The sequence below is a fragment of the Carcharhinus amblyrhynchos genome, chromosome 1, assembly GCF_965287045.1.
Source record: "Carcharhinus amblyrhynchos chromosome 1, sCarAmb.v2.hapA, whole genome shotgun sequence".
Lineage (NCBI taxonomy): Eukaryota > Metazoa > Chordata > Chondrichthyes > Carcharhiniformes > Carcharhinidae > Carcharhinus > Carcharhinus amblyrhynchos.
This window is the reverse complement of record NC_137324.1, coordinates 120,408,430-120,422,428: the sequence shown is the minus strand read 5'-3', so window position 1 is coordinate 120,422,428 and position 13,999 is coordinate 120,408,430. Positions and strand designations below refer to the sequence as shown.

General features: G+C 39.6%; 1 protein-coding gene across 1 annotated transcript in view; it reads right to left on the bottom strand.

Annotated features, from left to right (window-relative positions):
* The window catches only part of LOC145350180 (5'-3' DNA helicase ZGRF1-like), a 94,835-nt gene that overhangs the window by 77,398 nt on the left and 3,438 nt on the right, over positions 1-13,999 (bottom strand). The window contains exons 3-8 of the mRNA XM_080199230.1: positions 13,900-13,959; positions 13,566-13,751; positions 11,931-13,440; positions 11,739-11,844; positions 9,534-9,618; positions 4,632-4,724 (exon numbers count right to left, since the gene is read on the bottom strand). Of these exons, the coding sequence (XP_080055356.1) occupies positions 4,632-4,724; positions 9,534-9,618; positions 11,739-11,844; positions 11,931-13,440; positions 13,566-13,751; positions 13,900-13,959 (2,040 nt within the window). The remainder of the gene's footprint in view (positions 1-4,631; positions 4,725-9,533; positions 9,619-11,738; positions 11,845-11,930; positions 13,441-13,565; positions 13,752-13,899; positions 13,960-13,999) is intronic.

Genomic DNA, 13,999 nt, shown 5'->3' with positions numbered 1-13,999 from the left:
GAAATAAGCGAACATAATAGTGAGAGGCAACATGGTTTTGTGAAGGAGAGGTTGTGTCTCATGAACTTGATGGAGTTTTTCAAGGAAGTGACGAAGATGATTGATGAGAGTAGGGCAGTGGGTGTTGTCTACATGGACTTCAATAAAGCCTTTGACAAGGTCCCTCATAGCAAACTGGTGCAGAAGATGAAGTTGCATGGGATCAGAGGTGAGCTGGCAAGGTGGATACAAACCTGGCTCTGTCAAAGAAGACAGAGGGTAGCAGTGGAAAGGTGCATTTCGAATGGAGAGTTGTGACAAGTGGTGTTCCTCAGGGATCAGTGCTGGGAAATTTAATGTTTGTAATATATATATATAAATGATTTGGAGGAAAATGTAACTGGATTGATTAGTAAGTTTGTGGATGATACAAAGGTTGGTGGATTTGAGGACAGCGATGAGGACCATCAGAGGATACAGCAGGATATAGATCAGTTGGAGACTTGGGCAGAGAGATGACAGATGGAATTTAATCCAGACAAATGTGAAGTGATGCATTTTGGAAGGTCTAATACAGATAGGAAAAATGGCAGGACCCTTAAGAGTATTGGTAGGCAAACGGATCTGGGTGTACAGATACACAGATCACTGAAAGTGGCAATGCAGGTGGAGAAGGTAGTCAAGAAGTCATTCGGCATGCTTGCCTTCATTGGCTGGGGTACTAAATTTAAGAATTGGCAAGTCATGTTGCAGCTTTATAGAACCTCAATGAGGCCACACTTGGAATATAGTGTTCAGTCTTGGTCACCACACTACCAGAAAGATATGGAGGTTTTGGAGAGGGTACAGAAAAGATTTACCAGGATGTTGCCTGGTATGGAGGGCATTAGCTATGAGGAGAGGTTGGAAAAACTTGGTTTGTTCTCACTGGCGCGATGGAGATTGAGGGGCGATCTGATAGAAGTCCACAAGATTATGAGAGGCAGGGACAGAGTAGATAGTAAGGAGCTCTTTCCCAGGGTGGAAGAGTCAATTACTAGGGGGCATAGGTTTAAGGTGCAAGGGGTAAGGTTTAAAGAAGATGTACGAGGCAGATTTTATTTTTTTTTAGACAGTAGTGGGTGCCTGGAACTCGTTGCCGGGGCAGGTAGTGGAAGCGGATACGGTAGTGACTTTTAAATGGCATCTTGACAAGTACACGAATAGGATGGGAATAGAGGGATACGGTCCCTGGAAGGGTAGGGAGTTTTAGTTAAATCGAGCAGCCTGGTCGGTGCAGGCTGGGAGGGCCAAAGGGCCTATCTTTGTTCTCCTTTTTTTGTTGAAATTCCGGGTCCAATAATGATTAACTGGTCTGGTCTTTGTTACATTTACAATAATTGTATATATCTCAAATTAATTTAACCTTGTGAAAGTCCAACTGTGCCTATTCAAATTTAGAGCATGAACCAAAAGAACTCAGCTGGCCAGGAACGTTTGTTGGTAAAACAATCTTTACTGGGATTGGAAAAAAAATAAAAGCTGTTTATCAAGAAAACAAAGTCAAGGAGAGGAAGAATTTAACATGAATATGCTGAGCCATATATATACAAATAGAAATATGTACTTAAACAGAGGCGAATATTAATTAAAGAAAAGAAAAATCTTGATCATCTTCAGCTGTGACACACTTGTCCTCCGCAAAATTAAGATTTGTTTTCTTATCATTTGGTGGATCTGAAATCTTTTTCACGTTGTGCACATATAAGTCTATATAATTAAGTGCACTTTACTGAGAAACACTGCATTTGAAAACTCAGTCACTCTCATCTTAACTTTACCTGAAACAATGCAGTCAGTGCCGAATTCCTTGCTAAAGGTGGTGATACAAAACTGGCATCTGTAGTGAGGCTTCCTGGAACTTGATAGAAAGGATCAAAACGTTCTTCAAATTCTAACTCTTCCTGAGAGGCCCTGACTACTGTGTCACTGGATGCAGAGCCCTTCACCTGGTACCCACTAAATTCAGCTGCCTGCATAAACATGTCAAACCTTTCAGAAATTTACCAAAAATCATACAATTGATCTGGTATTAAGTGTATTTTCTCTAAACCAGTTGAGGTTTAACAAACATCAAAAACAAACTGTATGAATTAGCTTCTATGATATTCTAAATTTTAAAAGCAGAGAAAAAGAACATGAAACCTTTTTGATATCAAAGGAGTGACTATGAAATTGTCAAGGCACTAAAAACCCACAGGTGGGATTTTACAGCCTCGCTCGTCCCAAAACCATAAAATCTGAGGTCAATGGACCTTCCCATTGTCCACCCCTCGCCTGCTTCGATTGCCGTGGCAGGCGGGGTGGTAAAATTCCAGCTCATATGACTGAACCTTAATTCAAAGTCTTTGCATTAGTTGTAGGTCCCTGTTAGGACATCTGTTTGGTGCTGCAATTGGCCTTCTTGCCCCTGAACCAGGGAAAGGGAAAAAGAGGAAAACTGACAATATACCTAGAGTCCTTTGTTGAAAAGTGCGAATTTGGACATCAGATGAGAAAATGTTGATTGAAATAGCCCACTAGTCACATCGCTCGTGCATTCATTAACCTCAGTCCCACCCCCGATGCCTTAATTTTAAAATTCCCATCTTGGTGTTTTGAATTCCTAAAGGGCCTTGATCATCCGGTCCTATGATCCTTCAAGGTTTCTGCCTTCCTCTATTACTGCTTTCCTGTGCATCCCCAATTTAATCTCTCTATCTTTGGCATCCGTACCTTCAGATTCCAAAGCCTTAATATCTGGAATTACCTCCTTAAAGTCTCCTGCCTCACCGCATCTCTCTGCTCCTTTAAGACTATCCACAAAGCCTACCTCTTCAAACAAGCTCTCAGCCATCTTTTTTTTTAAATTTCCATACGTAGCTCGATGCCAAACTTTGATTAATGAAGCTACTGTAAAATGTTTTGGGATGCTTTACTACATTAAAGGTGCTATATAAATACAAGTTTTTGTTGTTACCGATGTTAACCTTTGTCCATGATGAGTAGTTTTTTTTGGGAATGACCTGCACCGCCCCTATAAAAAATTTACTTCACTAGATAAACAGTGATCACAGCAAGGCTTTTCATCACATCAATCCATCAATGGAAACAAAATTTGGGAGAGGTGTATAATGTGTGGTCAATCCAATATCAACCATTGTCCACTGTCACCAAAAATTGATAGAGGAGGAAAGGCAAAAAATAGACCAGAATCAATTAAAGGATGTCCACTTATTGAAGGTACCAGGACTTTCTGGCATGTATGAGAAATTATAGCTAAATATAAGTAGGTCCTTTCCAATAAGGAGGCGAAGAAGAGTTACATGGAAAATAAGACTTTTTCCACTTTAATTTATTGTGTAATGCAAGATTTTATTTTAGTGCACTTTTCTTTACACTTGTTATACATTTGAGTCTTGTCTCAATTATTCTCTCAGAGAGATGTGCTGGTCAGTCCTGCAAGCAGTATGAAATATCCTAAGTTCAGCAACATAATTATACAGCTCAATAATTAATTTAAGTAGTATAACAACTTGCATTTATACAATGCCTTGAATGGAGTAAAATATGAGCAAAAGATGTAACAAGACAACCCCCTACTTTATAATCTAAACTGGCTGTGTCTTTTTCAATAATTTCGACGGCAGGCCCAGTGTAATGAGGTCAGACATAAATCATTAAGGTGCTTTATTTCTCAAATGGCAATTGAACACAGAAACCTTACAGTGCAGAAGGAGGCCATTTGGCTCATCGAGACCGCACCAACAACAATCTCACCCCAGGCTCTCTACCCACAACCACGCACGTTTACCCAGCTAATCCCTCTAACCTACACATTCTGGGACACTAAGGGGCAACTTAGCATGGTTAATCAACCTAACCCGCACATCTTTGGTGTGTGGGAGGAAAGCGGAGCACCCGGAGGAAACCCATGCAGACACGGGTAGAAAGTGCAAACTCTACACAGACAGTGACCCAAGCCAAAAATCGAACCCAGGTCCCTGGAGTTGAGAGACAGCAGTGCTAATCACTCTGCCATCATGCCACCCATACAGAGTAATAGATGTAATCAAACTTAATTCAATTTATTTCTAGTTATTAGCACAAAATAATATGCTATGCTTCTCTAAATAATGGGTTACCTTGCTAGATTTAAACAAGGTAACTTCTAATTACACTCCTGCATTTTAATCTTCTGCATCTGAGAACCTCCTCCCCTAGAAACCACATTCAAATCCTAACTGACATTTTAACATACTCCAGTTAAAAATCAGGCATCAAGTGTGCCAAATGGGTGGAATTTTATGGCCACCCTTACCCTGAAACCATAAAATCCTGTCCAGGGTCAACGGACCTTCCCATTGTCCACCCCTCATCCACTATGATTCCTGTGGCGGGCAGTGCGGTAAAATTCCAGCCATTATCTTTAATTTTAAGCTCCTATGTGCACATTCTGAGGAAAGGATCAATGCCAAGCAACCTCAGCCAATGTCCTGCTGAAAAGCTGAGTATTGACTGATTACCAAATTAATAATTGTTTTCAGCCTTTAATATTTTAACAGGATTAAAGATTTTCAAGGATATTTCGTTTCAGCTTTTAACATAAAAAATATGAAATATTATTGTTTTACCTGTAGTGCTCGGGGTGGCCTGTGTGATGCAGTAACCTTTTCAAGCCAGTTGCTATCTATACGTTCGTCAAATGTTTCAGTGCATCTTGCAGCCTGTTTTAAGTTTGCAGAAGGAAACAGAAAACATTTTATACAATTAATTTACTTATGTTTGACAAGGGCAGTGCTATCCAGTATATTAGTCATCACCACATGCAACTCATTGCATTTCTGATCAGCAAGTAAAACAAGAATTAAACACATTGTCATTGGTCATGTGACCTCAAAACTCATTAGTACAGAACACGTGAACTTTAACTTTTTTGAATGTTTATTGGTAAAACAAAAAAAACGAGTGTGCACATTTTTTGATTGTTGCGAGTGCTTTATGTCGCTGGTTGTTAAATGGTCATTAGAAAGTTTTTGAGATTTGCTCAGAAGCAAAGTGTAAAGTACATTATCTGTATTCCGTGAGAGTATGTAAGGCTTTTGCTAACAAATTAATGCATACGGTTAAAATGGTGTCTGTATCTTTAACTGAGTTCTAATTTTAAAAATACACCAGATTTTCTCTGCACCTTTAACATTACCTTCCTACTTCGATTCATTCGCTCAATGACAGGTTCATATAAAAAACAGATTTGGAACAAACCATATTTATAGAAATTTTAATTTAACAATAGGATTTATGTTGATTGCTCCTGGACCTGCTTTCCAAATACGCACAATTACATTAAAAATACTGAACAATGCTAGTTATTTAGATATTGTATCAATGGCTTTCAGAGAAAAGAGGAAAGATACATTAGTGCAGTATGGTTACTTTTTTTAAAGTTAGGTATGAAAAGTGATCATGTAGCTCAGGGGTTAACCAATGAATTCAAATCACACTAAGGTCTGTTTTCACCCTTCAATTCCTTTTCCTGCCCACCCCCAGACTCGCTTTGTTGTCATACGGTGGCGGAGATCCCCAGTAGAGGTCCCTCAGTGGAAGAGTTCACCCTTGAACAAGCGAAGACCTGGGGTGGAGGGGGTTGCACATAGCAGTTTAATACAACCATAGGTTGCAACGGTGCATGGACTCCCAAGGTGCCTGCCCATTCTGCAGCCTTGTGGAGTCCATGGACTATGTATACATAGCTTGCTTTAGGCTGCACTCCCCTTTCTGTTATTGAAAAAAAAAGCTTCTGTTGCATTTTTTACTAGCCCTATGCTCCTGATCTACAGGCACCCTGTGCAGAGAGGAGCAGGGAAGGAGGGGGAGGACCTCTTCATGAACATGGCCAAACTTGTTTTCAACAGATCCTGGTAGTGTCTGGCCCACCTGTCTGCCCCTCCATTGCGGCTGCATTGTGACCCGGTGTCCCAGAAGAGGGAACATGCAATGTCTATTGGCACTATCAAGGCCTTCCATGCCCCATTGGGCACCACATAGATGTGGTACCTTATTGACTCCTTTAATCACATTATAATTTAATGTTTTAAGTTACATTTGTGATTTGTTTTTATTTAAGGCAGTTTCCCTTTAAGGGGCTGCTCCTTTTCCTTTGTCCCTCAGTTTGTTTACTTTGGTTTAATTGCTTGATGACAAAATAGTTGGGAAAAGTAGATGGAGCTTCAATTTAAATCTGTCCCACATTATACATTATCATTGATGCAGAAGGTGTATAGATGTTAATGGTTCATTTCTGATGTCATTTGTCAGTCCCCCACTTTATCAGTAAAAATCTTTCACCCAGAAGTATCAAACAAAACCAGAAGTATATTTAAAAGGCCAAAGGCAAACTTAAATGCAACTTCACAATTCCCTGAAAAGTTCTCAAGATATGCCTTCCAAAACGAAATATTTATTAACCATTTCCATTTTTGTTAGTTCACTTGTCCTCAAACACTCCTGGTTGTTCACCACCAGAGGGCTCTCAATTATACGCAACAACTCATGTACCTTAGGGGTAGCCCTAATGAAAAGCTGAGAAATTTCCCTAGGCCCACCACACTCCGTTGCTGTATTTTGTACTGGAAAATTTCTTGTCAGCACACATCCAGCAAAGCAGCAGCAGCTCTTCCAATCCAATAATTTTAATACCGACTGTAGCTTCAAATTTTTTAAAAAGTTAAGTAAAATTTTACTTTTTTTCTTAAATTTCAATTTAAATAGAAAACACAAAACAATCTTTAATCCTATTTTCTCCCTTTGACTTCTGAAGATAATAGCTTTGAAGGATGCAAGCAGCCCTCCATCATCCTGAGCAAGAGACCACCTTTGATAGTACAAAATGTGGGATGAGATTGGAGGGGAGGGGCCTGGGTGAGATGCTCTGTTATAATATTTTCACAGTAACTTCACTGCAGGGTAGGCCTACTTGTGACACTAATAAGTAAACTTAAAACGCAAAACTGACAGAGAGCAGGTGCAGACTTGATGGGCCGAATGGCCAACTGCACTGTAGGAATTTAATGATTCTAAGACATTGTAGCCAAGTTCTGTCACATTAGTCACATTTTTTTGGCAAAGACTAGTAGACAGCAATCAGGAACAGCCCTATCCATCTTTTTCTCTATTTTCCAAGTACACAGACACCAAGGTCAATTGCAGCATTCCAATCATGCCCATAAATAAAAGGCAACCAATTCAACAAAACAGGAATCTGAGACACTCTGGTCTATGTGTCCTTTACCTGCTACACTATCCAGAATGCTTAGTGAAGAAAATATTAATTAGATATTTTAACATTCATTCAAGAGATGTGAGCAAAACTGCTAAGGCTAGCATTTATTGCCTTTCCCTAATTGCCCTCGAGAAGGTGATGATGAGCCGCCTTCTTGACAATAACTGTGTGGCTTGCTAAGTCATTTCAGAGAATTGCTATGGTTCTGGACCCATATATAGGTCAGACTGGGTAAGATGGCAAACTTTTTTCCCAAGGGGTATTCAGACAATCTTTTCTGACAATCTTGTGGTTTAATGATTGCCCATCCTGATAATAATTTCTTACTCCAAATGCTATTTAATTAAATTTAAATCCTGCAGCTACCAACGGTTGGAACTGAACTTGTTTCTGAATCATTTGTCCGTGCCCCGGTTTACTAATCCAGTAACATAGCCAGTATGCTATCGTGCTCCATCTAAGAAAATTACAAATTCCCTGTTATTAATTGTACTACCTGGTATAGTATTAACCAATACAGACTAGGAAATATACTGGTTTGGTCTCTGGTTTATGCATAATTGCAATTTCAGGTGTCTTACAGCGCAGCACTATATCACTTGGTGAATATACCAACTGGACTATCAGGGGCTCAATAATGTCACTTGTGGATTGTGTTGCTTAATCTGTTTCCCCAGTGCAAAATTGCTTAACTCAAATAAATTGATAAACCAAAAATTTTAAACCATCAAATTCCCACTTTGTAATCTTGGACCATAATTTCCTTGCAATCAGCAGTGGATTGCCATTCCATATGACTTACCTGCGCCTAAATGCTGAAGTGTCTACATAAGAACATAAGAAATAGGAGCAGGAGTAGGCCATCTAACTTGCCCCGCCATTCAATAAGATCATGGCTGATCTGAAGTAGATCAGTTCCACTTTCCCGCTTTCTCCCCATAATCCTTAATTCCCTTGTCTATCAAAAACCAAAGGTGCAGACTTGATGGGCCGAATGGCCAACTGCACTGTAGGAATTTGATGATTCTAAGACATTGTAGCCAAGTTCTGCCACATTAGTCACATTTTTTTGGCAAAGATTAGTAGACAGCAATCAGGAACATTCTTTAGTCACCACCTACAGTTTAGTAAGTCTTTAACACAGCTTGGCAGACTGGTATGTCACACATACTGCCCCTTCACAAAGTCGACAAACGTCCAAGAGGCATTCCCCAGCGCGTAATTGTGGTACCCCCATAACTGACACAGAGCAGCCAAGAAGTCATGGGCTATTATTTACATTAAATAATCCAAATCACTGAATAATTTAAACTATTTATTGCAAAAATGACTTGTAAGTGATCAAAGGTAGACGAAATTTAAAATTAGGCAGAGTATAGTGTGTCATGGCTGAAAAGGGGTTTATGTGCCAGGTCTATGGAAAAATATGATTTATGAGCCCAGAAAAATAAGCTTTTCTTATATGCGGGGTCGATTCATACACTGTGATTAACAGTATTATGGTTAAATTAAGATTTTTGTTTACAATGAGGTAATAATGCCCCTTTCAGATGGGGCATTAATTGATTTCAGATGCCACAAAAGGGGTGTAGGTTGAATTATAGAATCCTTACAGTGCAGAAGGAAGCCATTCAGCCTATAAGAACATAAGAACATAAGAAATAGGAGCAGGAGTAGGCCATCTAGCCCTTCGAGCCTGCCCCGCCATTCAGTAAGATCATGGCTGATCTGTCGTGGCTCAGTTCCACTTTCCCGCCCTCTCCCCATAACCCTTAATCCCCTCTCTTATCAAGAACCCATCAACCCGTGTCTTAACAATATTTAGCGAGGCAGCCTCCACCACTTCAACGGGCAGAGAATTCCAGAGATTATACCGCCAACAATCTCACCATAACCCCACGTATTTGCCCTGCTAATCCCCCGACACAAAGGGGCAATTTAGGACACCCAATCAACTTAACCTGCACATCTTCAGAGTGTGGGAGAAAATCAGAACACCCAGAGAAAACTCATGCAGCCACAGGGAAAACATGCAAACTCCACACAGTCATCCAAGGCCAGAATTAAACCCAGGTCACTGGCACTGTCAGGCAGCAGTGCTAACCATTGAAACGGCCCATTGAAACAGCAGTTGTTGAGTTTGGAGGTGCATGTTTATAATGTGTCTCTGTTAATAAATGATTATAGGTGTATAAAGATTGTGTTCCAATTCTATCCTTCACAGGCTGGCTACCTGTAATGTAGATTACTGTACCTTAGCTAGAACACAGCTGTCCTCTGTGGATGAATTCCTCAGAGTAGAAAAAGGTTGTTCAGTTTCATACATTCTCAGAGCTAAGAGATAAACAGATGTAGCAATTACTAAGATGACAGTCATTCCAATGTCTGATCATCATTGTAGCAATAAATAGATGTGTTTCATGAAAAGAATCAAAATACCCAAATTTCACTCCAAGAAACTGAACCTCTGGTGTTAGACCAAACATGATGTGGAGATGCCGGTGTTGGACTGGGATAAACACAGTAAGAAGTCTCACAACACCAGGTTAAAGTCCAACAGATTTATTTGGTAGCAAAAGCCACTAGCTTTGGGAGCACTGCTCCTTCGTCAGGTAAGTGGGAGTTCTGTTCACAAACAGGACATATAAAGATTTGCACCCACAGCAAAAGAGCCACCACATTGCAGCCCGGTTCCACTATCTTTATTTCCTATAGCTTAAAGTTATGGGCAACATTAAAGCAGCTTTTCAAAGTTTCATATCTGCATCATACACATACTCTTCATATAAAACTCAGATATACATAATCATTGTATAAACTCACACATACAGTCATCATATGTACACTCACATGTATACATATTCATCATATGTACACTCACATATACACATCATAAACCCTCACATATACATCATTTGTTCACTTACATGTACACACACTAATCATACATACACTACATATATCCAGGATAGTCAGCACAGATTCGTGAAGGGTCAGTCTTGCCTGACAAATTTGATTGAATTCTTTGAGGAGGTAACTAAGTGTGTTGATGAAGGTAGAGTAATTGATGTCTTATACATGGATTTTAGAAAGGCGTTTGATAAGGTTCCCCATGGTAGGCTCATGAAGAAAGTAAGGAGGTGTGGGATAGAGGGAAATTTGGCTGATTGGATAAGTAACTGGCTATTTCATAGAAGACAGAAGGTGGTGGTGGATGGAAAATTTTCAGACTGGAGATCAGTTACCAGCGGTGTACCACAAGGATCAGTGCTGGGTCCTCTGCTACTTGTGATTTTTATCAATGACTTGGAGGAGGGGGCTGAAGGGTGGGTCAGTAAATTTGCTGATGACACCAAGATTGGTAGAGTAGTGGATGAGGTGGAGGGCTGTTGTAGGCTGCAAAGAGACATTGATAGGATGCAGAGCTGGGCCGAAAAGTGGCAGAAGGAATTTAACCCTGATAAGTGCGAGATGATTCATTTTGGTAGGACAAATTTGAATGTGGATTACAGGGTCAGTGGCAGGGTTCTGAGGAATGCGGAGGGACAGAGAGATCTTGGGGTTCATATCCACAGATCTCTGAAGGTTGCCACTCAAGTGGATAGAGCCATGAAGAAGGCCTATAATCTGTTACGTTATGTTAGTGTTTGTTAACAGGGGGTTTGAGTTTAAGAGCAATGGGGTTATGCTGCAACTGTACAGGACCTTGGTGAGACCACATTTGGAATACTGTGTGCAGTTCTGGTCACCTCACTATAAAGAAGGATGTGGAAGCATTGGAGAGACTGCAGAGGAGATTTACCAGGATGCTGGCTGATTTGGAGGGTAGGTCTTATGAGGAAAGGTTGAGGGAACTAGACCCTTTCTCTTTAGAGCAGAAGAGGACGAGAGGCGACTTAATAGAGGTTTATAAGATGATGAGGGGGATGGTAGACGTTCAGAGACTATTTCCTTGGGTGTTACTAGTGAGGTACTACTATAAGGTTCATGGTGAGAGATATAGGAGGGATGTCCAAGGTAGGTTCTTTACTCAGAGAGTGGTTGAGGTGTGGAATGGACTACCTACTGTGATAGTGGAGTCGGACATTTTAGGAACTTTCAGGCGGTTATTTGGCAGGCACATGGAGCACATCAGAATGATAGGGAGTGGGAAAGCTTGATCTTGGTTTCAGACAAAGCTCGGTACGACATCGAGGGCTGAAGGGCCTGTACTGTTCTATGTTCTATAATCGTCTGTACACGCCCTTATACATAATTGCACGTGCTTTCTTATATACATACTAATTGTATCTACATTCCCACATACACACACACACACACATACTCATCATATGTACACTCATATATATACACATAATCATATCTACACTCACATATACACATATCGTATGTTCGCATACTCATCATATAAACGCTCACATATATGTGAAACACATAATTTCTATTATTTAATCAAGTTTGTTTCAATTTCTCACCTCTATCTGCATTGCAATCTATAGAACTATAGTCTGAATTGTGGCCCAAATTGTAAAAGTGTTTTGAAAAAGCATTCTTGAAAATCATGTCTTAAAATGTAATGGAAAGATCAGTTAGTAATCACAAGACATTTCACAGAATAACTTCTGAATAAATTACAAATTAAAACTCTTACACCCAAAGGTTCCTTCCGGCCTGTCATTTTGTTGTTCTAGACACCTATTAATTGCAGCATCTTTGAAAAGTTTTTGCACATTTAGCTTTTCTAAGCTTTCAATTGCAGTGCTGTGTTCTGATAAAGATTTCAGCAGGGTGATGGTATCCGTCTGGGCAGGAAGACAAGAATACTCATTAGCACTTGTTCTGCCTTCTTTTAGTTCCAATGCAGGTATCTCTTGAGCAACTGAAGAGTGTTTCTCTGATAAAGATTCAGCATTTGGTACAGCTTGGGGTTTAATTTCAGTTTGATCCTTTCTGTGCAACTTCTGATCTGAATCCGCTTCTTCAGTAAGAAGTAATCGGGTTTCCAATTCTACTTGGTTGGGTTGGTGGACATCTTTACATAAGGAAGGATCATTAATGGGTTTTGAAGAGAAGTTATTGATGTTCAATGATGTTTGTGGTAACATTTCAATTCTATTTTCATACAAATCATTCATTCCCATTTCATCCAGATTAAATTCACCGAGCAGATCAAAGTTTATATCAGTAAAATTGTTCACATCCACAATGTCTGATTCTACTGGCATAACAGGTTTTTTGAGATGTTCATTATCAGCAAGAGAAAACCTCCTCGATGGACTATCTGTTTTGACAGCATGTTCTTTTGCTTTGCAAACACTATTGTCTAATGTTTCTTCAACAGTAGGAGTTATGCAAGTCTCCCGAGTTATAGCCTGTACATTTGTTGCTGAAATAATTGAATCTTCCTTCTCCTCACACTGCTGTTGGATTGCTGGAATATTTTGGGAAGAACCTTCTCCACTTAAACCTTTGGGCAAATTCGCCTTCAAACTACAATCTGTCGGGTATGTAGGCAATTCTGTACTACAGTGTTCTATCAATCTAGGATCTGTCTTTTCGACAAGGTAGTCATCATGAGGATCAACACAGCTTTCCCACTGTTGGTCAGTGTCGTTATCTGCAACAGAAGTACTGCCACAGTCAACCAGCAGCCGCTGTGGATCCAGTTCAAAGGTTTCTAAAACATGGCCACTGGACACTGTTGTTGTGTCAAGTAATGCTAAAATCTGAGCTTTGCTCCTTTTATTCTCACGTACTAAGTTAGTATGGGAACAGACTCCTGGATTGGAAGTTGGTATGGTAGATTGAGATATTTCTTCATTGTAATCTCCATAAATAAATCTGGTATCTGTCACCATTTCTTGATAGTGCCTCAAACCTTTAAAATAATTCTGTGTTGGTGTAGGCAGTAAAGCTAAGCTGGGTGTATTTTCTCTTGAAGACTCTTTTCTGTATGTACAAGAAGAATCTTCAGAAAAATCTTCAGAAACAGGAGTGGAGCAAGTTAATGTTTCCTTTGTGTATGTAGTAGAAAAAAGTGGCGAAGTAGCATAAAATTGAGCAAGTGAAAAGCTTGGCTTCTGGGATTTGGTCATTGCACATGCTGAATCATTCTCCTCTTTTGTTGATTTCTTTGATATCTCCCGTGGTCCTTGGAAGCCCTGTAACATTGACATGAAAGACAATTACAATACATACCCAACATAATAAATTATAACTATGTGGATGTTAAATGCACCCAAAGTACATTTAACAATTACAAAACTACACCAATATCATTACATACAGTGTGTTTCCTTTTTAGACCCACAGGCAAATGGCATCGAGTCGGATTTGTGGTCATTATATTAGATGTGACAAGTTTTGTAGCCTCCTTCCAACCAGAGCAATTGACATCCTCATTCTTAGATGTCTTTTCTTCTTCCACAGTAATCAAATATCGATCACTTTCAAAGTCACTGCCTGGTTGTATCTATCAATACAGGAAACAATATTACTCAATACTAAAATCATCAACATTGATTCTTTTTGAAAGAGAAAATAAATCAAGTGCATGCTCTTATTCCATTAATATAACACATTCATAATGGAAGAAAAAATATTCAATAAATATACATTACATCTTCAAATTTGACATATAGGTGGTCCAGACAGAGGCCTTTATCATCATACAAAGTTGCCTAAAAGTTAACAAGAGAAAATGTTGAAACTCTCTCCACA